The following is a 26868-nucleotide window of genomic DNA, read 5'->3' on the forward strand; positions in this document are numbered from 1 at the left end:
TTTCAACGTGGCACATTTCCTAAGTACTTTAAATTGTGACTTTGGACAACATCCACTCGAGGCTGGCTCTGGAAGCACCTGCAACAACATACACACCCATTTATAAAAGCGTATCTTTACAGCCTCTTGTTATGTCAACCTAAAGTTATGTTGAGTCAGCTTTTTCAACATGGCGTCCACCAAGGATAGGCTTCAAAACACTGCTTCAGAAGCCAATCGGTGACATCAACAAGGTTAGGTCCATGAAACAAACAATCCATGCTTTGAACATACATCTGTTTAAGTCCTTAAAGAATCAAGCCAAGAAGTTTTTTATATGTTGCAACTTTTTATTTCACTTCTTAAAGTTAACGAAACTACCCAATAATATCAATCTTTGGGACTAAGATTTTATTGTTAAAGTAGGTATGGTTGTTGCAGACAGACTAATTATTCATAATGTTCAAGTATAAGTCAGTGTCCCAGTTGGGCCATCCCAGTCAGAAAAGTCTGTGTCCAAACTTGTTCTTGTTTAGTCCGAGACTCCAGACAGATTAAACAACCCTCCTTGACAGCTGCTGGCCTCGCTGACATGTGTTTATACTACTTTCTGTGCAGATAGCTGCCAGTGACAGAATGGTCACAGAAGAATGAACAGCACAACGCGGCCTCCATGTTTAGGCAACAGGGATAATAAATGTTCACACACAGGTGTGGAGGGTGTTGAAGGGTGTGTTTTTCTTTTTGTCCTGCTGAGAGAGAGAGAGCTATTTAAAGCTAAGGGGAGGTGAAATCAGTGTAACATTGAGTTGACAGTGTAGGCTGCAAAGAGTTTGCAAAGTGGGGCATATGAGTGCGACTCTATTTTCTTCCAGTCTTTCTTACTCTTTTCTCTCCTCTCCCTATCCCCATTGAGAAACATAGGACAAGGCGCACACCCAGAAATGTGGAGTCAATGTCAAGTGGACACAACTACTTTCCACATGTCCTAATCCTAAGTGTTTTTATTTAAACCATTGGCTATTATGTAATAAAATCTTTTCTTTCACCCTGAGGATCTGCCACCCACACAACACTATGAAAGATGAGAAGGCATGCTGTTGTAACTCACGACATGAACACAAACACTGCGCTGCTTTTTCAGGCTAAAACTGGAAATGGCCTGAAAGTTTCTCAGTGTGAGTTTACCATTAAAAAGTTTTTCACAACTTTCCTGTCATGTGGGCAAAAAGAAACATACTGCTAAGCAGATGAAGATACATTTATATGCTTATCTGGCACCAGTTTTTAATGATTCCTGAGGCTGAGCACATATGACAGACAGCTGAAAGCGTCTGACCTTATTGAGTAGGCTGTGTATGTATGATTGATTATTTGCTTCTCTCTGCAGCACTCCTGCCTGCAGCGATATGGACATGGGCTTTGATTATGACACTGTTGCTGCCCTGCTATAAAGAACATTTTTCTCAGCATCTGGTGACAGCAAGCTTTCATCATTTCTTATTTTAAATGAATAAGAACATGTTGAGCCATTAAAGGGGCAACTCTACATCAGAATGTTAGTGCTTTTAACATTTCCACTAGCTGAAATGAACAATTTCCTGTTTTTGATGCTGAGGTGTGACATGATAAGAATAAGCAGAAGTATGTTAAAAAATAAAAACGTGGCATCTCTGTTTTAGATCAAGAAGCTGATAGACATCACTTCTCTATTCTTTCTTGAGTTTGTTTAAGAATTGTACAACAGAAAAATTAGGTACATTTTTCAAGCAGTACTTTCAAAATGAGCTGAACAACAGCCAATTAAGAGAAGTCATCCCAGTAGGAGGATTCAGTGAGAAGAAACTTGTGCAAAGAGTGTGGGATGACAAGGGCTTTTAAAAACTGTAATTTTTATGGAGTTTTAGTATCGTCATAACTAAGAGCAAAGAAAGAAAGACAACACTGCTAAGACTTGAGAAAAAAAAGTGAAATGGCAGAGAGGGGAGAGAACAGAAATGGGGCTACAGAGAGGGAGAGCAGAATGATGAATGATCTGTCCTCTATATAGGACGAGGTAGGAGCAACTTTTCAGGAGCCCCAGAAAGCAAACTTTCTGCCTGAAAATATTCTGGGTCAGAAATCCTCAGGGGGAAACAAGAAGCAGAGCAGGCTTGGTCTTTCTTTGGCCGCACTACACACTGGCCTGTGTGTCAGTCAGTCTCCCAAGAAGCCCCAAGTGTTATCTGAACCACACAGCTAGCTTGGCGTTTCATCAGTACAGACCACACATGCACTGGGAGAGGAGAAAAGATGTGCTACTTAATCAAGTGTTCAATTTAAGTGCAAACTGTTGACCAGCATAGAGGCTAATGTTTCCATCTTTTATGTGTTTACAGAGCTCCATTAGTAAGGACAAAGTGACAGGAAGTCAATGACACCCTGTTGAAATTTTAAACTTTGGCTCTCTAGAGGACAGAAAGAGAGTACAGAGGAAACACAAGGGTCACTTTTCTCCTTACAGTCTCTTTACTTTATTTTAATTTATTGTTAGACATTTCAATATGACTCAAACAAGTACAGTACAAAGTTTCATCCAGGGCCAACTTGTGCATATCTAGATGTTTATCCTTAGTACAAAAAGGAATTACATATTTCTGTTAAAGATATGCAACACAAAGAAGACACAGTGGGGAATGTTTCTCCCAATAAAAAGCACACAAAGTAAATTAGATTAAGTCCTGTAACTGAAGTTTTTGGCCTCTTGAGATTAAGGTAAACATATTTTTTAATAGGTTCATTTCTTTTCATATACGTTTTTAAAAAGCATAACTATTTATTCTCTGGCAGAATAACCTTCCATAATACAGTACATGGCAATCTACTGACACCTCTATACATTTTAAATGACTCGTTCCTTGAAGCAGCATGTGCTTTTAAAATATGACTCACAGAGCTGCATGTAATCCAGTGGAAGAACACATGTAGAAATAAAGGCAAATTTAATTTGGCTGGGTTAAATTCGTCTCCTTTTTTGCCTCCATGGAAACAACATGTTTGTTCAGTTTTTGAAATGATTTTTACGTGGTTTTTGATTTAATTTGTGCAAAAAGAATCAAAATCCTAGCATTTCTTTTCCCTAAAATCTCCCTCTTCTTCCTGAGGAATGTCTCTCCTCAGCTTCTGGGAGGAAATACAGGTCACATCATGTAATGTTCCACACTTGCAGGTATCTGGGCCAACGCCTGTCGAGGCTCTCAGCTTCACGCCTGCTGCAGCAGCAGGCAGGGGACACAGGAGGGTGACAAAGTAGGTAATCATGTCCCCTCTCAAAGAACATCATGCCACTTTTTATTCAGTCCAGCCAAGCAAGTTTCTACTTGCATTAGAAACATTACATTATCAAACAATCTTCTCTTTTTGGTTTCACAGTTGGTTTGTTGCATCATCCAGCCACCTCACCAGGGCAGCTGATCCTATAAAACTGTGGCTTCTTCCATGGCATCCACCCACCTGTATGAGGAGTACATTTTTAAATTAGAAACATACAGAATAATCTAAAGTTGTGCCAAAAGATTACGTTTGGTCTCCAACCCCAAATATATTGATTTGCATGCCCATCAGCAAGACAGATAGCAACATAAAAGTCTAAGCTCATTTCAATAATTAAGTGTACATTTTGGTCCATCAGAGATGTGTACCTAATTAAATACATAGACTTAAACATTTTGTTTTTTGGTTGTTTCTTCCCAGATAGTCACAATATATCTGCAGCAACCATGGCTAAGATGTAGGATAATCATGATGAGTATTTTACCCTTTGTAAACTATCCAGCCATAAATACTACAGCTACAGGCACTATGTTTCCTTGTTGTCTCAAACCCCAGTAAGACTTACATCCCTCTTTTGTTAATCTTCAAACATTTCAATATCAGTTATTAAATGTCCATATGTCTCACCTCTGGGCTGTGTAGTTGTCTGATGCTTTAAAGGTGTAATACAAAGTGTTTTTGTGGTAAAGCTGGAAGATGTTGGCCTCCTCCTCCCCCATCGGTCTGTCAGGAAGCTTCACTGTGAATCCCAGCAGAGGTAAAGTCTCGGATGCTACTTTTTCCTGCAGGCAGATAAGTAGATCATAAGACACAGAGATGTAACTGTGGGCATGTCTGCACTTAGAGTTATTTGTAGAAAACGGATGGCTTTTGACTACTTTAGTCTCACTGTGTGAAAGCAAACATGTATTGTTTAGGTTAAAGGGGAGTGCATGTTTCCCCTCACCTCTTGGGCTCTGTAGGTGTAAAGCACCTTGTCTTTCAGGAGGAACCACAGCCTCTTCCAGCTCCTCTTGGTCTTCTTGCTGCAGTGCAGACTGCCACTGATGGAGCCTTCCTCTGACAATGTCACCTGCATGGTGCGAGAGCAGGAGGAGGCTAATGATGTTACTTAAAAAAACACAGCTGTCATCCACATCAGTGACTATCCAGCTATCTGCCTTGTGCAGTAAACGCAGCCCTCTCTGAGAATTGCAAGGCACATGTGGGAGGTTATAGAGTACCTGGGTGAAGGAGGCAGTGCCTTTGCGATGTCTCCAGATGTTAGGAGGATGAATGTTTTGGAACACAGCAGAGAGAGGACGACTGGAGCGGCTAGGACGAGGGCTGCCCTTCCCTGACAATGCGGACACATCATCCCCTGTGGTAATACACAGTTTAATCACAGTGGAGGGCAAGGACTGGCATTTCTCACATTTTACATGAACCTCATCTTAAAACCAGAGTGCTTTGAATTTCTCATGGATAACTCTTTCCAGGTGCAACTGTCACTGATGAATTTAAGAAATAGTACACCATCCTTGTTTTATTTTCTAAATATATCGCTTCCTTTCCAAAATCTGTCTGATCATTCAAGTCAATCCCTGATAATTATCAGTATCAGTGATATAATGAACTGGTTATGGATGGTAGACATGCTGCTCCTCTTGGTTAGAAGAAGAATTGCTATACTAAAATATGTAATCCAATGAAGTGAAACTGATTGATGAGTGTTAATAAAGGTATCAAAGCAGAGCTTTCCCACCTCTCTTCTTGAGCTCGTTGTAACAATAGTCACACACTTTGGCCATGCGGTCGTTCATGTATTTAAGTGGGTATCTGTTCCTGGAGCAGCTCCGACAAACAATCTGTGTCAAACAACATACATTTGCCTCAGGTTTATTGAAAAGATAGCAAAACAGTGAAAGCATTCATGCTTATAAAGTCTTAAAGCAGACTGTTGAATCCCGTAAAACAGATATTAAAGTATTAGAAATATTGATTTGTGTGTGACTCACTCTCCCGCAGCCGTGGCAGTGGTGTCTGCGCAGAGTGAGGCTGAAGTCTGAGGTGCAGTTCATGCACATCACTACCTGCGAGACTGGAACAAGTGTGGGAGCTTTTTCTCCGAGAGACAGACGCAGACAATCTCTGGCCTAGAACAAACACGCACAAACTGATTAAACACACTTGAAATGCACTTGGGAAACTTTACTTTGTTTGAGTTAAACAAATAAACTCAATCTTATGGTGGGAAATAAGAAGAAGAAAAATATTATTGCTGTTTCACCTCTGCTAAGCCCACGCTGTTGAATGATACAGATCCTCTGGCATGTTCAGTCACGGTGCGGCTCAGAGTGTAAAACCAGTCCTCTCTTTCAATGAAGGAGCTGCAAAATGAACACCAATTACAATGTTATTACAACTCAAATTTAATTTAGAAATACAAGCATCATTAAGGACAATTTATGCAAAACATTGATGTAGAAAGCATATCAGGTTTTAAAGTGTTAACCTTTATACAGCTGCCATTATAAGATAGTCTCTAACATTAAAACAGTACTGTATCACCTACCCTGCTGACAGAGTGATGGAGATGTCTTCTCCCTCAATCCTCAGGGCATTTTGGACATTTTCTATGATGGGTTTACTGACCTGCGACGTTGGTAAAATGATTAATCAGGTTCAAGAAAAACAGAGAAAGGAGATTAAAGGGCAAATAAGTTTCAGTGAAAGAGTAGTGGGAAACATATCTTTTCAAACATCGCATTCTCTGTTGACTGCGAATATGTTACAGAAAAATTTAATATTATACCTTTATTTTACCAGGTAAAAATGTTTGAGAACCAGTTCTCATTTACAAACATGACCTGACCAAGAGGTGCCAACAGGAACACACACATACAGACATATAAACATAAATAGAACAAAAGTGTACAAGTAACAAGCAATGTGCGCGAGGTGTAAAAAAGTATGTGTGTATAAAAGTATGCATGTAAGTAAAGTCTGAAGTGATCAGCAGGAGCAACAGTCAACTAAAATCTGTTTAAGTTTTAGCTTGAAGGTTCTGAGTGGAGTCAAAGTTGAGAGTTTGAGGGTGTTTTGTAAGTTGTTCCAGTCTTTAGTTGCTGGGGGATGATGAACTTGATGTAGTTACTGGACCCAGTGCGATATGAGACTTGGGTGACATAAAGAAGAGAGGACAGGTAGGGAGGTGTCTTGCCCAGGATTGACTTGTATATAAAATGAAGCCAGTGGTGAAGCCGCAGGGTATGAAGGGAAGGCCACCTCACCAATTTATAGAGATCGCAGTGGTGAGTGTGGAAGGGTGCATTAGTGGCAAAGCGGATAGCTGAGTGATAAAGTGTGTCCACTATGAGGCACAGCAGTGAAATTGCACACCCCCAGTATAGTACCTTATGCATGTCATTCCCCACTTTCTTTTCACAGTTTCTTACTCTATCCACTGTCCTTAGCATGAAATATTAGCATGAAAAAGACCAAAAATAAAAAAAAATCATCATTTCAAACTAAAATGACTTTGGTTTCTCTGTGTTGAGAAAAATGCTTTCATCTAAGCTTCCAGTAAAGGTCCAAGGCAATTTAAAGTGTTTTTCTAAGTTATAGGGTTAAAAGAAAAGACCAACCTTTAGTCCAGTGAGTTGCAGAGTATTCTTCAGTCTGTATTTCCCATCCTGCTGAGGGTAGGTGTACAGTAGCACATCATTCATCTGAAAACAGACATAGACAATGATGATCACTTCAAAGTTACGCCTCAGGATAATGACCAGAAGACATATAAAAGGATGAAGTAAAACAATGATAAAAGATTCAAGCAAAAGAGCAGCTTTTCACATTCTGACTTCATGTTTCATAATTGTACAGCAACTGTCCAGTAGATGGCACTCTAAGTTAGAAAAAGACTTGACCTCAGAGCCTTTACACATTTCATTCATTGGTTAACTATGGCCTACAATATCAAGCACATGTATCAAACTCAGGATATACCACTTAGTTAAAACTTGCTGATTGTTGCTTTAATTTGATGTTTGAGATTCAAACCTCAATCATTTCTTTTACCATCTCTATTGTACCAATTCCATTCAAGACAAATGTTACCTCAAGACACTTTCTATAAAGAGAAGTTCTCTTTGTTTTTATTATTTACAGCGACGCAACATAAATCTACCATGAGCAATGACTTGGCAACATTTAGCAAGTAACAGTGGCAAAGAAAACAGGGTAAGAGAGGAGGTAGAGAGGGATAGACCAGTACAGAGACTGATGCATGTGCAGGGTTCAGAGGTTGTTTTACATAGTTATATGAAGGTAATGATGTTTTCTTTTAGCTCATATCTGACTCAAAGATAGGTACTAACTCGTGTGACATCACATGCCTGGAAGACAGTAATAATAATAATAATAATAAACTTTATTTATATAGCACTTTTCTAAACAGAGTTACAAAGTGCTTCACAGAAAGTAAACAGTAATAATAATAATAAATATAATCCCAACCCTTTTTCATACACATATACACATATACACATATACATATGTACACACATGCACATACATATACATACATACATACATACATACATACATACATACATACATACATACATACATACATACATACATACACACACACACACATACATAATAACATGTTAGCAAGTTATGAAGGCCTTTTTGAAAAAGAAAGTTTTAAGAAGTGATTTAAAATTAAGAACAGAAGTAGCACGCCTTATTTCAGATGGTAGGTCGTTCCATAGTTTGGGAGCCCAGACTGAAAAAGCCCGAAACCCCTTGGATTTTAAACGGGCACTAGGTATAACCAATAAGCCCATGTCGGCTGATCTGAGAGGGCGGGGAGGCTTGTACCGAGTGAGAAGGTCAGTGATGTACTGGGGAGCCTGAGTGTGTAGAGCTTTGTAAGTGAGTAGTAGTATTTTGAAATCGATTCAGAATTTAATAGGAAGCCAGTGTAAGGAAGCCAGAATTGGAGTTATGTGATCGGATTTTCATGAACCAGTGATTAATCGGGCAGCTGCATTTTGAGTTAATTGAAGGCGATGAACAGAAGTATGAGATGAACCGGAATAAAGGGCATTGCAAAGTAATGGATGCACTTGATGCCTTAAGCACACATACAGACTATAAACATCTCAGTAATATGGAAAAAGTTTTAGGACTAAAAGTTTAACTTTTCATTGTTTTATTCACTAACTCTAGATTTTAAAATGGGAGTAGACAGTATTTTATAAACATTAAACTAAGATGTATCTATTTATTTACTGTTTGATTACTCGATTGATTTTGTAGTGGATAAAAATGATCATTCCCAGGAAGTATCTGAGTACACTTCTACTCTAAAATATGTTTTGGTAGATCTATAAATCTAACATTTTTATGGTCATTCATACACGAAACACTTGAGTAAATAGATATCAAAGTTGATATCAAAATGCATCATTACCCTTGTCTCTTTCAGTGAGTCATTTTACGTGCTGTCCCTGTGTGTTTTAGTTATCTAACATTAATAGCAAGTGATAACTTGTAAACTGTTGGGATTGAATTTCTGCTGCGATGATTACCAACATTCCTCCAGAAGAGACATTTATGAGATTTTTTAGTGTTTAGCCCAGACCACAAATTTTAATAGAGCCATTAGGGGGAAAAAGCCGCACTCTTTGATAATGCTCTATGGATATTTCTGCAATGGATTCTTATTTCAGGACTTTTCTTTCCTGCCTATATCATGAATTAAATGATTTTGATTTGACTTATTTTAGAAGTTAATGGGAAATGGAAGTAGAGTTTATACTTAGAACCTAATTGATATAACCCCCCTCTGTCTCCCTGATTTCTTGAGCATCAACGCAGTCAACTGATGGCATCTATATCAATTATGTATTTCTGAGACTGAGATTCCACAAAGAAGACAGGGGAAGTGTGTTCAATAAGATTTGGGACCCTTTGCTAAACTTTCTTCATGGCAAATATTAATATTCTGTGTCATAATATGCTGCGAATATGTGTATTTGTTTTTTCCACATTTTTTTTCCCTAATAAGAAGAGCTTAAGATAAGGTTTTAATGTGATCAAGGCTGCTATTGCAACAAACGTGCTCTTTTTCTGTTATTATTATTTTATTTTTATTTTCCTTTTGGGAGGGGGGGTTAGCTTTTATTTTTAGATTTGCTGTTTTTTTTGTTAAGTCTGTATATTCTATGTTTAGTGGGTAGTGGGTAGAGTCGGTTGTCTATCAATCGGAAGGTTGGCGGTTCAATCCCAGCTCTGGCAGTCACATGCTGAAGTGTCCTTGAGCAAGACACTGAACCCCGAATTGCTCCCTCTATTATTCAGAGGTGTGTGAATGTGAATGAATGAGATTAACTAATACTGACGGTCCCTTCCTAAATTGCAGCCTCTACCATCAATGAGTGAATGAGTATGAATGGGTGAATGTGACAAGTAGTGTAAAAGCGCTTTGAGTGGTCAGAAAGACTAGAAAAGCGCTATATAAGTACAAGTCCATTTACCATTTACCATAAAAGCAATAAATATATATATTTTTTCAAATTTTGTATTTCGGATAAATATTCAGCTAACAGAGTTAGAGACCTAGGAGTTCACAGGTGTACCAGGATACTTTAGTACATAAAAAGCTGAAGTTGACCTTCCCTGTGCAGTAGAGAGCTGGCTCAGGAAGTCAGCATTCAGAAACATCCTGTCAGGAAGCTGTGCTCTTAATAGCTCAGTCTGAACACAGAAACAGACCAGACAGAAAATGCCTGAATCCATAAAGAGATCTGCTGGAACTAACTGTATTTACATGATTAAGGTTAAAAGTTATAAAACATAATGTAGCTAGACCAATGGCAAAAGTGTCTTTATAAGTATTACCATCAGAACGCAGTGCTTACCAAAAACAGATGGCGAGGCTGTCGACTCTTCCTGCTGACCTTCATCAGGGTGCCCTCTTTCACGAAGACCTGATTTTATAAAGAACATAAACAAGTTAAAATCAAGCTGACATGATGATAATGAAAAAATATAAATAACATGACACATGACAGGAACCTGCCATCCTTAAAGTTAAAAAAAAAAGAACAAAAGCAGGCCGACAGGGGAATCCTGGCTGAATGTCTGTAAAGGGCAGCACAGGGGTGGTGCAGGGCAGACAGGGCGGGCTGGGCACTTAAAATCAGAAACAATGCTGTTATCAGAGTCATACCCTGCCAGGCTGCAACAGGTCCCACTGGCCGAGCACACTGTACTCAATGTTGACCAGACGCAACAAGTTCTCCTGAGACACAGAGAAAAAACAAAACACAAGGAGATTAAATGAGACGCCCATTTTACAGAAACTATAAAAGAGCTGTAGGCCCATCAGTAATTTCTCTGCAATGATATTTTGTTACACATGCGAACACAAGACACTTACCCCGTGTTTTAAGCTGTCATTTGCTTGATCTGCTATATCAGACACCACCGCCACAGCAGCTGAGGAATAAGGGAAGACACCATATGAACACATTCAGAATAAGTATTCATAATTCTTGAGATGTTTCTTTGTTTTATTTCAGGTGGAGGTCATGAAAACATAAAACTCATGAGACAGGAGCCTGGCTGTGTCCACAACCTGAGACTTGAGTGGCTCCCTTAAGGAAGATAAGAGAGAGTTTTGCTGCAACTTGCCTTCTCGTGAATTACACATTACAGTCGTCATATAAGAAGAGCTGAAATGACTGCTTGGTGGGTTACCACTGCAAACAAAAAGATCTAAATTGGCTCTCTCATGGCCATTTCTCCATGCCAAATGAGTGACAATAAATTCTGAGTAAACACAGAGCGACAAACACAGGCCGCTATGGCTCCCCTGTGAGAAACAGTGGGCAGCCTCTGTCAACTCTGGCTCTGCTGTTTGTTTCATTACCCTGGGTGTATTCATATTCCTGGGAATCAGGGGAAAGGTTGTTCAGGTAATCTGCAAGAGCAGAGAGAAGAAAATGAATGCAGCCATTATAAGTGAAACGTCTTTTTATTCAGAGAGTTACCATAACACAAGACTCACCAGTGAGGAGCATGCGGTACTGAGCTACACGCACGATGACCTGCAGGAGCTGATGTTTTAGAGACACTTTTTCTCCAGCTGGACTCTGCTGCTGATGTGAATTAAACAGATAAAACATTTTTGACTCGTATCATCGCTGCACATAAAGGCAAGACATCCACATGAACTCTGCCAGACTAGTTCTAAAAAGTCAGGGGATCTCAGTAAAGATGTAAGAACTGACAATATGACAATTTATATATGTATGTATATCAAGTGTATTTAAGATTGTTTATCAATAATCTGTTTCTTTATAAACCCACACACACATACAAACATACTCATTCAAAGATATATTTATCAGTTGGTCAATTGAGCAGGTTAATTGTTTTTATTATACCTTACAGGGGAAGCAAATTCTGGAATATTTATTCCAATGTGGTGAAAAACTGTTCATCTTTAAAATGTTATAAAGGATGCTTGAAAAAACTTTTAACCACTGTTACTTAATTATACCCATCATGCTCAACCACATACTCATAAAGTAGGTGTCCATACACATAATATTCATATTTTGTACTTTTGAATTCTGTTGATGTAATAACTGGATTTATATCAATTGTTAAATTTGTATATTCTTATGTTATTTTATTTTTAGTATCAACTATTGTCTTAATATGTGTCAATTTAGTATTTTTTAATTATTTTTTTATATTAGAATACCATTTTGGTCTCGTCCTGCACAGTATATTATTTATCTTTGCTCTTTTTGGTGTGTATTTTCTTTTAATTGTGCAAATCAATAAATATAAACATATTCTGTTTGCTGTTTCCATTTTAAACACTACACAATTCTGACGTCATAGTTCATGAAATAAAAAATGAATTCAAGTTAACACATAAGCAGGTGTACATTGCTGATGTTAATACACAAGGTGTTTGAGAAAATGTACAGGCTTTTAAACAGCGCTGCTTTTAAATCAGAGAGAGAAAACTGCCAAGCTCTGCAAAGACTTTCTGCCAACTCCTCTCCTGCGTGGTCAATAAAATGAAGGGAAAAAATAGAGAGTCTTCTGTCCACCTCCCTGTTGAATTGTCAAGCATACAGTTTTATATGTTTCATACTTTAAATTTATCATCTTAATAGCTTCTTTGGCTGACTGGTTTAGAAAATGCTGTCTTGTGTCTGTTCATTTAATTGAGGCTAATTATAACGCCTCAATAAAAGTGTACTGTTGTGGAGCTTAAAGAAGCAGTGGGAAATGCAACCAACATAAATTTTAAGATTCCCCTGTTTTTAAAGAGACGTCAGCATGTTATTGTTGCTCTGAGTGGCTCATAACAAACATATTTGTTTCTAAATCTGAACATAAGGTCTATATTTCTCCTTTGGGTGACATGACAGTTTTCATAAACAGCGAAGAACACTGTATACTTGTTGCCTTAAATTAAATTACTGCTTTAATTTAACTGTCCGCCTACTTTGCTTTAACCTTTAAGGATTTGCATCTTTGGCTGTTTGTCAGAGGGGTCTTCTTCTTTCAAAGATGCAGTCCAATCCATGCACTTTATCTTTCTCACTCACGCACACGCGCACACACACGCACACACACACACACACACACACACACACACAAACACACACACACACTCACACACACACACTGAACCTAAATTATTCCACATTCAAATATTAGGTGAAACTTTTGCTTTCAATATGCAAAAAGGACATAAAAAATATTAGGGAAGAGGGGGAAAGAAAGCTTTTGGGGCCACTTGCACTATAACAATGTTGATTAAATACCAAACTACAATTTGCTACTCTGTAGGTACACTAGATCAGGCTATTTAGACGACTAAAAATCAACAAAAAATACTGCAAATACTCCAGCAACTTGGTCTGGCAGTAAGTACAGATATAATCAGAGGACGTGTCATTCTCAGAAAGATCCAATGCTCCCCTGCTTATGTTGGTATAGCTGAAGAGGATGTGAAATGTGGATTTTGATATACCACATTGTTGGTTTTGTTGAGTTGGAGAAGCATCGCAGGTCTTACCTCAAACTGGTGAACAATAGCTGCAAAGGCGGGTGAGGTTCTGCAGCTGTCCTCCAGCAGGTTCATACTTCTGTCGTAGTGGCCGATGTAAGTTGTAAAAACCAAGAACTCTGCTTTTCTGGACAGGAAGATGTCTGCGATCCTCTGGCTCTCCTCCCTGAGTGATAAAAAACAGTCCTCAGGTTACTTTTTACACTCTATTAACTGCATTAATGTGTGCACAGAAGAGGGATTAATGTGAAAGGCAATTCATTTTCAGGGGACTACATGTTGTATTAACAGTAAGAGACGATGTAAGCGCCTCACCAGTGCCGTATTCGATTCTCCAGCTCGTTGAGGATTCTGCGGTGAAGGGTGTAAACATCAGGAAGCTCGTTAAGAATCTCTCGAAGCCTGTCTTCATCCAAAACAGAGTCACCCTCATCCCCGACTGCTGCCCCCACTGCTTCCCGAAAGTCCTGGAACATGGTTGGGTGTGGAGGAACAGTTATTTTATGTAGTTTCTGTTCAAAATCTAACAAACAATTTTCTTGAATCTCTTTTTCTATTATTTTTGGGATTCCTTTTTTTTGTCTTTTGAAGCCTCTGTTGAGAGGATAAGACAGTGGATAGAGTAGGAAACAGGGAAGAGAGTGGGAATAACATGCAGCAAAGGGCCAAGCATCAGAGATGAACGAGGGGCCTTTAAGCATCTGTACATTGGGTGTGTGATTAAACTGAAGAGCTAAATTCCCTTATAGATCAAGGAACATGAGAATTATTTAGCAACGGTGAATTGGAAAATAAGAGAAGAGTCGATTGATGCTTACCTCCTGCAGGAGCTTGAGGGCTTTCACATGTCTGTGAACAGAGAAAGAATAATTCCTTTTAACATGTAGACAATGGGAACCTGATTTGTTTCAGCAATTAATTGAGATGTCTGATGAGCAAATTCAGTTTTCATGTAACTTACAGTCTCTCTGTATCCACCAGCTCCTTTGCAATATAAAAGGCTCTGGATCGCCCATCAGGCTGCAAACAATCATATTATTAACTTGTTATAAGCTCAGAGTTAGAAAGAGCTAAAGTATTCTGGCACCAGTTCAACAAATATCACCAACTGCCCTCTTCACTTTGTCTCCAAGCAGCAATCAAGCTCTGTGTAATGAGGACAGCCTTGTAGTAGCCCATTATCTAACCCCCATTAAAGACCTGACTAGTGAGGGCAATGTTAGCAGTTCCCCGAGGTGAAAAACAGCTCACTTTGTTTGATTTTGTTTTGTTCAGTTATTCAAATAAGTCATCATACCTGCTTAGCATTTGTTTGGTAAAGGTGACAACTGTAATGCCCCAAGAAATACGATGAAATCCCCTTTTAGGGACAGGATTTGTCAGAACTAACCTGTCTGTCGAAAGTGCTGTCTGCACCTGCCTCTTCCTCCTCTGAGGTGCGTCCCTGGTCTTCCTCACCCGCTGTCCCTTCACGGACATCACCCACTGATACAGTCTGTGGAGCAAGAGCCACTGAGCACACGTTGTAGGCTTCTGTATAGGCGCTGGAGAGAAAGATGGAGTACTATGGTAAGAAGAGCAAGCATGCATCGTAAAGGTTATCAGCAGCCACAGACACTCCTAAAGAAGTACAACCCCAATTCCATAAGAGTAAGGTTCTGTGTAAAATGCTAATAACAGAATTAGATGGTTTGCAAATCATTTAAACTCTATATAAAGTTGTAAATAGTAGAAAGACAATATATGAGATGTTGAAGTTGAAAAACTTTAATGTTTTATGAGAAATATACGTATATTCTCGTTTTAAATTTGATACCAGCAACAAGTTTCAAAACAGGTAAGACAGAGACATGTTTAACATTGTGTTTATCACCTCTTCTTTGAATATCACTCTGCAAATGTTTGGAAACCGAGAAGACTAATTTCTTAAGTTCGGGGCGCTGGTGGCCTAGCGGTTTAAGCACCCCACATACAGATGCTACAATCCTCGTTGCAGAGGTCACCGGTTCTATTCCCGGCCGATCGACCATTTCCTGCATATCTTCCCCCGCTCTCTACTCCCCACATTTCCTGTCTCTCTTCAGCTGTCCTATAAAATAAAGGCATAAAGGCCAAAAAATATAACTTTAATTTCATAAGTTTGGAAAGTGAAATGTTGTCCCATTCTTGCCTAATATAGGATTTCAGCTGCTCAACAGTTCAGTCTCCTTTTTCATATTTTTTGTGTTATAATGCATCAAATGTCTAATATGTGACTCTGTCATTATCTGGCATCTTCCTGCTGTATTTTGCAAGGTCTTCCTAGAAAAAGAAATTGTCTGGATGGCAGCATATGTGGAAAAACCTGTATATGTCTTTCAGCACTAATGGTGCCTTTGCAGTGTGTAAAAAAGTCATGCCATGGGTACTTAAGTATCCTCATACCATCACTGATGCTGGCTTTTGAACGGTGCACTAATAACAAGCCTGGTGGTCCCTCTCCTCTTTAAGGCAGAGGATGTGGTGTCCATGATTTACATAAAGAATGTCTGATTTAGATTTTTCAGACATTTTTCAGGACAGTTTTCTACTGTGATTTTGAGCTTGTGCAGTGATTTCCAATACAGAGTCACATCTGTTTTTAATGCTGTGCCCCAATGGCCTGAAGATCACAGCCACCCAGTATCAAGTATCAATCTTGTACAGAGATTCCTCCTGGTTATCTGAATATTTTAATGATATAAGTTGTGAACATCGTGGACATCACTGGTGAGGGATGCAACCACCAAATATGCTTTTCTCCTAAGAGGGTTCTATTTATAAAAGTCATACATGTCTTCCAAATATATTCTTGCAGTTTTCAAAGAAACCTATCGGTAACAAAATCTGCATCTCTGATTGCTGAGTGGTCTGTATGAAGAAGCAGCCAGCAGAAAGTTCGCCAAGCTTGGCACAAAGACTGGAAAAAGCTAGCCTGGCTCCGTCAAACATGACACAATATTCTTCTCATTTTGTTTTCCTAGAGTCGGAAGAAAATGTAATTCACTACACAACCCATGTAAAACAGTAATTTCTTGTGCTTGATCCTTCCCACTGTTACCAGTCTTTACCCCACGCTAAGCTAACTGGCTGATGGTTTTAGCTTTATATCTTGTTTTGTGATCTGTCATCTAATTTACAGCTACAGAATAAATAAGAGTTTTTCTTAAAATGTCATACTCCTCATTTGATGGTATGAGGAGCCATAAAACATGAAAGTATTCAGTAATTCAATAGACCGTGGGCCCGATCTACTCAAGGTTTGAATGTATAAAAACACGTGCAAACTTGATAGCGCGCACAGAGCTGATGTGCTAACCAGGAGCACAGAGGATTGCGTCTGAGTAGCACTCGCTATCCATTTAGCGTGTTTGCTGTTATGAATATGCAGAATATATGCAGATTATCAGAACGTGCAAAATACTGGGAGGAGGAGATGCAAATGTAATCATTTAGCACACCCAATGTGATTTATCAAACCTGAAACAGATAGCGGGTAGTGTTTTTATGTCTATATTTAGCATGTTTGAAAGGCAGGTGCAAACTAGCAACACACCAACTTATGTGCAATATTATAGTTTGCACACGCAAATTAGTGCTTGTTATTTGGGGTCTAAGTAGATCAGGCCCCTTGTCTTTTAAAGAAACCTATACTTTGCTCTTTATACTCCTTGAAAAATCTTGTGACGAAATCTTGCTTTTGTTCCCAGAATGTGAAACTTGATCTTATCTGGAAGGTTGCATTTCCGTTTTTGTACAGACTGTATTGTTCTTTTGCTAAATTTGACTAAATGGTTTTACAGAACAAACCTTGTTCTGTCCTTAAGCTTTCATTCATGAAAGAATAAATCAAACAATTTTATTTAACCAACCAAGCCATCTTTACAGTCCTTTTTGATTATCTACATTGAAATATCACTATAATAAATATATTCAGCGTTAGGAGCAAATGCGAACAGATAAAACACTGCAGATATAGAGAAACCAATAAACCTATCCTCGAAGGCCTGTGGTGACAACTGTACCCAACTCGGGATGCATGTCGGTATTTTATGCCACGAGATTCTCTTCTGCAGGGAGCCCAAATGAATATGCTAATGACTGCAGCTCAGTAGGGGGTGTAAACTATGCAAATAAAAACACATCCTTAAGTTACAGAAGTGCTGCAATCGTCCTCTATGTGACCAAACGCCTTGCCATCTTTCACTCCAAGCACCAGTGGATCTAACCCCACTGAGATGCAAATTAGCTGGGTATGAACAACATATGTGAGCAGTTCAGGTCTCTGCACCGCACACATTAGAGCTGCATGGTCCATTACTGCTGAAGGGATCAAACTTTAGATGAGATATCAGGGGGGGCTTGAACCACACAGTACATGTACAGAACTATATTAGGCTTTTATATCACTTCGACACAAACTGCCTCCGTCACTTCTGCTGCCATGTTGTATGAAGGCTAGAGGGGGAATCTATGGAGACAAATTACAGAAGGAGATAAGAAATAGTCGTTTAGTTTTTGCCTCAGGAGGGTGGAAGTGATGGGGCAAGGACACCAACAATCTCCAAACTCTGATCTGCTAATATTGTCCCTTCAGGCTGCTGTAAAACTCACAACCCCCATCACTGAGTCTGCTGTCCAATATTCCACGGCTGTGATTACAGACTCTGCTGTATTCACTGGGAGCTCAGAGTGGAGGATAATAATCATACTGCTTTTTTTTTTTTTAAGCAGGCAAAGAAAGTTCAGGTCTTTACTCAAAGCCAATACATTTTTCAGTTCTCTATGAGACGGAAAACCAATGATAGAGAAAAGTTTTTAAGCTAATCAAGTGTAAAATAAAAAGTCCAATTATTCATTATTCTTTGAAGTACTACCAGCTCTTATCAAAAAAAAGAAGATGAAGTCTGGGGAAAAATGTGTTTCGCAGATTAATATTCAGAATTTATAGAACAGAGCTATTGTTGATTGATTATGAGTCCAAATGACAACAGTGGCTCAGTCCATAGGGACTTGGCTTGGCATCCGAAGGGTCGCCGGTTCGAGTCCCAGTATGGACGAAGTTTGGCAACTGGACTGGTGGCTGGAGAGGTGCTGGTTCACTTGCCTGAGCACTGCAAGGCACCGAACCTCCAACTGCTCGGTGTGCGCTGGTTGATGGCAGCATCCTCACTCTGACATCTCTCCCTATTGCATGTTCACTGTATGTTTGTGCATAAAATTGTATGTATATCAAAAACTGTGTGTAGCATGACCAAAAAATAACACAAGCGGAAAAATTGAATTTCCCCCATGGGGATTAATAAAGTATGTTTCTTTCTAAATACAGCAGGGAATGTAGGGCATAATAACTCAAACAAAAGCAGGACATTCTTCAAGGAGCCACCTGTTTACACATACATTTTGCTTTGTCTGACTGGAGTAGCAATATGCTTTATCAGACTGTATTTTTCACTTGACCCTGATTGGTCGAAACCCTGCCACAATTGTGATTCTCAATAGCAAAGACGACACCAGCGACAACCTGATCCCACATCAGAAAGGAACAGAAATGAGTCAGGCACATTTCACTTCTGCTTGTTGAAATTGTGGCAAAAAAATTCTGGCTTTGCATCACTATCCTGCTCACTCTGTCGTAACCTCTAATTTGCATAACAACCTTCTCACTGTACATTATCCCTTGCTAATCTTATAGTCATTTATAGTACAGCAGAGGGGGACATTGCATGGAGCCCACAGTCAGAGCTGCAACCAACACTTGTTATTGATTAATCAGGCAATTAGATTAGTGAACTTATCATTTAGTGAGCATAATGTCTGAAAATTCTCACAAAGCGCAACAAAAATTAATTGGACCAAAATAAAATACTCACATGCTTGTTTTAGGAGGAAAACACAGAAAAATGAATGTTTGCAATTTTTTTTACATCCATGCTAAACCATAATTGTAGCAGATTAATTTCCTGTTGATTAAATAATAATTGAATTATGTTCTATACTCTCAATTCAAACATACCTCTTTTGGACAAATACTACTTTTTAATTGAATGCCTATCAAAAAATATTTGTTCAAACCCTCAGTTCTACTTTGAACATAGTAAGTCTTCCTAGGCTGGCATAATCATCATATTATACTCCTAAACCCCTATTGCACTGCATTGCACTGAGTGATAGTTTGGATTTCATATACAGTAGCGTGTGTATTCACCTTCTATCATATCACCAAAAACTTCTGTTTTAGAGGCTTCGTAGAATACTTTTATTGCACACATGAATCGATGATCACAAAGATGAGAGGGGGTGCTGCAGTGAACAACTGCTGACTACAGAACATACTGAGATTGTATCTTTGCCTGTTGTTCTGGTCTGCTTAGAGAAGAGCAATGACTCCACAATGCTCTGACTATTAATCATCCTGAGCGGTCTGTATGATATGGGCACGGCCAGCAGGAATGTTGGGGGGATGGGTTAATGTTAGCACAGCATGGCTGATCATACCAACAAATAACACCACAGCTGGAAGACTAGAGGTTCCATCTTTAGCATCCATCAACACAAGAGCCTGTCTTTGCATCTTAAAAAATGATTTATGAATAAAACCAGCCTGTTTTCACTTAGATCTGAAAAGACCACCCTTATCACCACCAGTGCTTCCCTCTCTACCACCCAACATGCCCCGACAACACACAGGCACATGGCTGCAGGGGCATCTCATAGTAAGAGAGCAGCTACCTCACTGTCCTCCACGTCTGCTGTGATGGCAGCATCAAGGGACTTCACATAATAAATAGTGATAAATCCTCCTCCCCAGTGGCATTGTTAAACTCTCACAGTGTCCGTGCAGTAATAAAAAAGACTTGTGCTCAGTGTGGAAGACGGCAAAGACCGCTAATATTGTGTCCGGCAGCATCAATCTACACAAACACACACTGGAAGCACATAGAAGCTTGCTGGATGGCTCTATGGATGGTAATGTACTGGTCAGTGCATCATTTTGGTTCACACTTAAGTATTGCAACAATTATCAAACGGAGTACAATTCAGCTACATGCCGACATTCATGCTCCACAGAGGATATATTCCATGGGGGGATGCATGACATGACTTTGAGATTTTTTTCTTGACATTCAAGGGCATGGGGCTTCTAACCTTATTATACTATTGATATTTGGAGGGGGCCTGCTAGTTTGAGGGAAACGATTGCTTTTGGTTTCAGTACTTTTTAAGCCCTTTTAAAGTAAGGTAAATTTAAACAATGTGAGGAAAATAAGGCCATGAAGATGTCTGGACCTTCCCTTTCACACATTGTCTAACAGATCATGTGAGACGTTTTATTATTCAATAGAGCTACTTAATTTGAAGTTGAGGGAACTCCTGGGTAGAGCATGCAGGAGGAGAGGGGAATGGCTTGACCATAATGGTGACTGTTTGTGTGTTGAGATAAGGGAAAAGTGCATAAAGTGGTGAAACCCAGTGGACCAAAAATGGAGTCATCAGCACACCCACTCTCACTTTGAACAGTCTGGAAAAATATCTGCTGTGTTCACGCATCAGCTCATTTGTCATTGTGTGACTTCGTACGAGGGGCCTTGTTGGGTACTGTTGAAAAGTCCAGGTCAGCCGGTTTAGGGGTTTTCTTTCTCACATTTAGCCACCAATGGTAATCTCAGGACATTTTCAGGAGTGCGTTACATACATGTATGTAAAAGGGGTTTTTGGTAATAGATGATTGAGGTCCAGCTTTTTAATCTTTCTCTTTGCCTAGAGGACAAATGATTAAAGACCATACCACAGGGGCCAGGCATTACAGTGTGCAATCCATCCCTGAGTGCCAAACCCAGCTGAGTACCACTACTGATGATCAAATTATTTACTCTCCAGAAGCACAGGATGAAACTCCAATGATATCCTTCACATTGTGTTCACCAGGTTCACTACAATTTGTTCACCATTTCTGTTACAGTTTTTCTCAGTCGCTTTGGTACATTTCTCAGATCAGAATTGAAATTCTCAAAACTACTTGTTCAATCTTCACATCATTGCATCACTTGTGCACATCAGAAAAGCAGTTTCTCATTTCTTTGAACAAGTTGCAAATGCTTTGGTACATCCATGCAAATGATTATGTTAATTATCTGCTGTTTCCTACATTATCAAGTGCTTATGTCATGTTGATCAAAATGTATTTTAATGGGTCTCTGTTGAATAGTCTCACCCTCCACAACATTTAGGCATTAGTTCATCACAGAAGTCTACACATGCAAAATGGTTGAATATGTTGTCAGAATATATCAGTCATATTTTTGTACATTTCCATCAGACTTTTTTTTCTAAATTTGTCCTGAATTGGTAAATTGCTCCCAGGTGAATCTTGACTTTCTCTAACGAAGGCCCAACAGACAGGAACGTCAGGAGGAGTAGGAAGACTGCACTGCAGTGTAATTCCTACAGCACTGCATGTACAGTTTCCCCTATGTTCACATTTCTACTTTTTTTTTGCACATTATGTCTTTTTCTTTCTGTATTGCAATGACATTTTCTGTCAACAAATTAAATTACAAACAGTAAAAGCGTAAATGTGAATCTTTTCCAGTCTCTTGCAATCAATCTCAGACATACACTAAGGTGTAACTTACAATCTACAATAACTGTCATCAAAACTTTAGCCATAGTTAACATCAGAACGTCCCTCCAGAGTACACAGTTATATTGACAACACGACTAAGCAATTTGACTGTCTTATCTGTACACAATGACACAAGGACTTGTCATTCTGATGGCACTGACATGTTCATTGACAGATATTTACTTTTGAGAGATGAACTAAGGATTTTGAGCAAGAAACTGGCTTTTGCAGGTAACCCATGGTGTTTTGCTATTTGTACAAATTGTTTTGAGAAATGCACTCACTGTTTTGCAAATGTCGAGGATGAATCGAGAGATGTACCAAAGCGACTGAGAAAAACTGTAATGACTAATTACCTGGTGAACTGGTTACATTCAACCAGTCTGCAATTTACCAAGCGCTAAGAATCATTTAGCAAACTCTGGTATGCTAACACACTCAAATTTTAAGACTGCATCACATCGACGCGTAAGCACTAATCTATAATTTCACCTCACAGAGCTGCTTTGCTTTGCTGAAGACTCTTGTTTACATACCTTTCTGCTTCCTCTTCTGATGACTGAGTTTTACTCTTAAACCCGGGTAGGCTGCTCATGTCCACATATCCATCAGTCTCATTGGCAGCGGACAGCATCCGACCGGGACGATCAAAGTAGTCTGTATAGGGTGCCTGTCGGACAGGCCTCCTCTGCGGGACCTGCAGGTTCTCGTAGTCTGAGCTGATGGCAGGAACATTCTCGTAGTCTGAGGTATCTGTGTTGGGGAAGGAGATGGAGCGAGGCTTGGTCAGGGGAAGAGACGTCGAAGGCACACGAGAGCGGTCCTCAAAGGACTCTACTCGAACAACACTGCGATTCAGGAAGGCCACGGAGTTCCCTTTTCTTTTGCTGTCCTTGTAGAACAAAAAGGTGGAAGCCGGCTCTGGGGAAAAACGAGTTTTACCAGCAGAGCGTGAGTTCAGATGTGGGGAGCTACTTGTGCTGTGTCTATCAAGATCCAGCAATCTGCTGTGTGTGTGGTGGCTGGACTCCACAGAGGTCTTAAAGGAGGACGGACTGACATCCACCACAGGCTTGCTCTCTGTTTTCCGCCTAAATTTGAGCATCAGGAAGCGCTTAATGGAAGATTTCTTTTTCCTGGTTTTCTCTGATGAGTCTCCTTCGACAAAAAGTGAGGGGGAACTCTTTGTGATGGGCTTCTTGGTGATGTAGGCCAGCTCAAACGGTGGAGGGATGTCCACTACAGATGTTGGAGTGGACAGACCACTGGAAGATAGAGGTGAGCACCGTGAGAAGCTACCAGATGAACAAATAGCCCCCCCTTTTCTTGAGGATCCTTCCCTGTAGCTGTAGACACCCAAAGTCGTGTCCTGATCCTCCATGGAGAGGGAGCGTGGGTAAAGGGACAAATAATGGGTTTTTTTGTGGGTCTTGTGCAGAACTGAGCTCAACATGGGGCTGCTACTCATTGCAGGTTGACCAAAACCAGTTACATAGGGCTTATGAAGATAGTGCACTCCCACCTCAGACACATTACTATTAGTGCGGTGTGAAAGTGAGCTGGAGCGCAACTCTGTGGTCCTCCTAAAAGGAAAAACATTCTCACCCTCTGAACTGTGCCCTGGCTCCTCATAGACATGATCATCGCTGATGTCCTGCTCTGTATCAGAGGTGTCATCAAGAAATGGTGCTATGTGACCATCCTCGTCCACAAAGACATCCGAGTCATTTGGGGAAAGCAGCTGGCTCTCTGAGAGAGAAGATGTCAGGGAGCTTTCAGCATTTGTTGGCACTGAGATGGATACCAGCCTGAACCTTGGCTGGCAGTCCAGATGATTCAGGAAAACCTCAGTAGCCTGAGCCATGGTTTCTCTGCTTTCAAAAGTCATCCTTCTCTGACACGTTCTTACCATGTTTTCATCAAGGTTGTGGCCACTGGATCCATTTTTACCCAGCTCTACATAATCCTCAGTTGACATACAGTCTGTTTGTCTGTTTTTTGCTAATTCTCTACTGCTGCCTCCAGGTAAAAGTTGCTTTTCTAGTAGTCCATGAGCTTTGCTGTTCCCGGGTATCATTCCTCTGTTTATTATATCCTCTGAAGAAACATAATACGGCTCATGAGTTGGATCATCCTGAATAGAAAAATGCCTCTTACTTAAATCACAGACTCGTTTACAATCGCCATTTTGCTTTATTTTATGGCCACATCCAGACTTCAGGACTTCACATGTGATGACACATTCAGCTGCAGGTTCATCTTCACTCTCCTTTGCATGTGTTGTAAAACCTTTTGAATCAGCACCATTGATAAATAGATCAGGTTCGTCTGTGAGGGATTCGGTCAAATCGTCTGCTGTACAGTCCCCTGTTTCGTCCTCCTTGGTTTGGGCCATTTCCTGCCCCTCTTTCACATGTCCATCTTCAGCGGAATAGCATCCTGCCTCCTCTTCAATGCTATTAACAGAAATGTCTCCCATTGAAACGCCATCCGTGTCTGCCAGAGCCTCGCCTGCATCTAAACCTTCGGCATCCATGTCCTCCGTCATGTCTGTGTCAGCCATCTCCACCACGTCCTCAGAGTCGGCTGTGAGTCCTGCATCACTGACCCAAAGTGTTTCCAGGGAGTCAACCTCCTCAGTCACAGCGCTGTCAGTCAACCTCCAGTCCTCGTCCATATTCTGGACCACGTCATCTTCCTCTTCCCTTTTCACATCTGTTGACGTCTCGTCCTCCACCCTAAATGACCCATTCTCTAATTCTTTCTGCGGTTGTCGGTTGTAGGCGTTGAATTGTTTCTCTACCAGTAATCTGTTTGTAACAGCATTGTTTAAACCAATCTCTGTCTCCTCCTCTTCGCCAGCTTCGTCATCTGTAGTTAGCAAGCTGCCATTGACACCTATTTCTTGGTTACCATTAAGCTCTGGTGTGACTTTGGGTTTCGGGGCTATAGAGGGTTTGGGACCCCTGGCTGCAGACATGAGAGGGGAGGGCCACTTCAGGCTGGTGTGACAAACAAACCTTGGCTTTGGAGCAACAGAAGGCTTGGCACAGTCTGAGAGAACAACAGGAAAAGGAAACTGTAAGATTATGTGCTTTAAAATAGCTTACAGGTCAATTGTATTGTGTCCCTGTGACCTAAAGCAGCAGCTAGCAGATTCTAGATACTGGCATGTAGTCACAGTTTGGACATTTTCTTCCTTAAAAGTAAACAGTATTTGATAAAGAAGTGATCCATCAAACCTATCAAATGTCATCTTTTTGCATACTTTCCACTAAGAGCTCACCAAACTTAAAAATAGTGGTAATAGGATATAACAAGGGACCTTCTATGAGTTCTGGTCCCTTCTACATCCGTTGAGTAAGAATTAAAAAAATCTAAGGGATTTCCCTGACTCACTTCCTGCAATTGAAGTGAGAGAAACCCTTTTAATCTGCATTCACTGCTCTGAGAATCACACTTTGAATGCACCAAAAGAGAGGGAGGAAAAGCACACATGTAACTCAAGTATTTAAAACATACTGTGTATATTCAACCCTTTTTATAGCAACAGGCTAAAAAGGAAGATTATGCTTGTGCTACATTTCAGAAAATGCACAATGGGGTATTACATTATCTCCAACTGGAAAAGTCACGTTACACACTTTAAATCGTTAAAATAATATGATTTAGACTTAAAGAATGACTTTAAAGCTGCCTTAAGATACATCAAAATGAGCTCCAATGGCGCTAAATCATTGAACCACTGTAATCAATGAAAACAAGTGTACTGTGAGCAGATTACAGGCGAAGTGTACATAGTGTGTATATATCTGTAATAGTTGCCATATTTTATTTAATTTTACTTTACTTTATTTTATTCTATTCTATTCTATTTTACTTTATTTTATTTTATTTTATTCTATTCTATTTTATTTTACCCTTGTTATTGCTATTATTACTGTTAATATATTTTTTTACTATTTTAGTACATTGTTGTATTTCCCTGTCTCATGTTGTAAGCTGCTGTAACAAAATAAATTTCCCCCAACGGATGAAAAATAAAGTATATCTTATCTTATCTTATCTTATCTTATCTTATCTTATTACACTGCTCTGAAAAAAACACGAACTGAAGCCCACTTTGCCTTGCTGAACAACCTGTTTCTACCGCTGGATTCTCATCCATAATAATGGAAGAACAAGGTTAAAATGAGAAAAGATAACAAAACTGCAGATCATTCTCCATTGTCTTAATCTTCTTTTCATATAAAACCACTTTGTACTAAAAGGCGTCCAGTTGTTATCAACACCTCTCCTCCTTTCACACAAATCATCTCACCTGTGTTCATTTCTTCGAGGCGATCTTCTCCAACATCTCGTCCACGAAAGCAGCGTCAACACACGCAGTTCAAAAAAATTAAAATTAAAAAACGGAGACAAAACTCAAAGAAACTGTCCTCACAGAGCGTAAGTGAGTGAGTCTGACTGAAAGCAGCTCTCGCTCTCTTCTTCTGAGAGGGAGTCGTTGCTCAGCTGATCGTGTGTGCGTCCAGGAGCGCGCGCAGGACGCGACTGGAAACCTAATGGAGAGAACAGCGCGAGGAGCATTACAGCACACCCCAGGATCCCAGCGACACCAACAGCTACAGGTCCATTTCAGCGTTAGAAATGTTACCTGTAGCTTTTCGCTGGATGTATAGGGTTACTTCAATGAACACAGTAAAAGTCACCCTCTTAATACAGACACAGGGGAAAGATGAGGCTGAAAAAGGTGTAAGTTGAGGTTGTTTTGAACGGTGGCGCTGAAGGACAAAACAAATTTACTAAAGATGAAACACTTTTACAAAGTTGGAGAAACATT

The 26868-nt window shown here is 39.9% G+C and overlaps 1 protein-coding gene and 1 long non-coding RNA gene across 5 annotated transcripts in view; one reads left to right on the forward strand and one right to left on the reverse strand.

The window, feature by feature from the left end:
- The window catches only part of LOC117814012, a 6491-nt gene extending 2543 nt beyond the window's left edge, over positions 1-3948 (forward strand). Inside the window, exons 2-3 of the long non-coding RNA XR_004631502.1 lie at positions 3188-3267; positions 3391-3948. This is a non-coding gene — a long non-coding RNA (uncharacterized LOC117814012). The remainder of the gene's footprint in view (positions 1-3187; positions 3268-3390) is intronic.
- Positions 2396-26581, reverse strand: LOC117813977 (FYVE, RhoGEF and PH domain-containing protein 5-like). 4 transcript variants are annotated; one of them, XM_034685087.1, is made up of 21 exons: positions 26347-26581; positions 22562-25079; positions 14772-14925; positions 14343-14401; positions 14200-14230; positions 13697-13848; positions 13391-13547; positions 11354-11441; positions 11216-11266; positions 10724-10782; positions 10514-10585; positions 10203-10271; positions 6918-7001; positions 5846-5925; positions 5561-5660; positions 5289-5426; positions 5036-5138; positions 4515-4651; positions 4265-4363; positions 3919-4073; positions 2396-3471 (listed from the first exon to the last, which is right to left on the reverse strand). In XM_034685087.1, exons 1-21 carry the CDS (start codon positions 26354-26356, stop codon positions 3435-3437), a joined length of 4353 nt encoding a protein of 1450 aa, XP_034540978.1. In that variant the 5' UTR covers positions 26357-26581; the 3' UTR covers positions 2396-3434. The 4 variants fall into 4 exon arrangements, with proteins under 4 accessions (XP_034540978.1, XP_034540970.1, XP_034540955.1 ...); XM_034685079.1 differs by having other exon boundaries at positions 11354-11444; positions 26347-26519; XM_034685064.1 differs by having other exon boundaries at positions 2397-3471; positions 4238-4363; positions 11354-11444.
- Between the last annotated feature and the right edge of the window lie 287 nt (positions 26582-26868).

Source organism: Notolabrus celidotus, chromosome 1 (genome assembly GCF_009762535.1).
Source record: "Notolabrus celidotus isolate fNotCel1 chromosome 1, fNotCel1.pri, whole genome shotgun sequence".
In the NCBI taxonomy this organism is placed as follows: domain Eukaryota; kingdom Metazoa; phylum Chordata; class Actinopteri; order Labriformes; family Labridae; genus Notolabrus; species Notolabrus celidotus.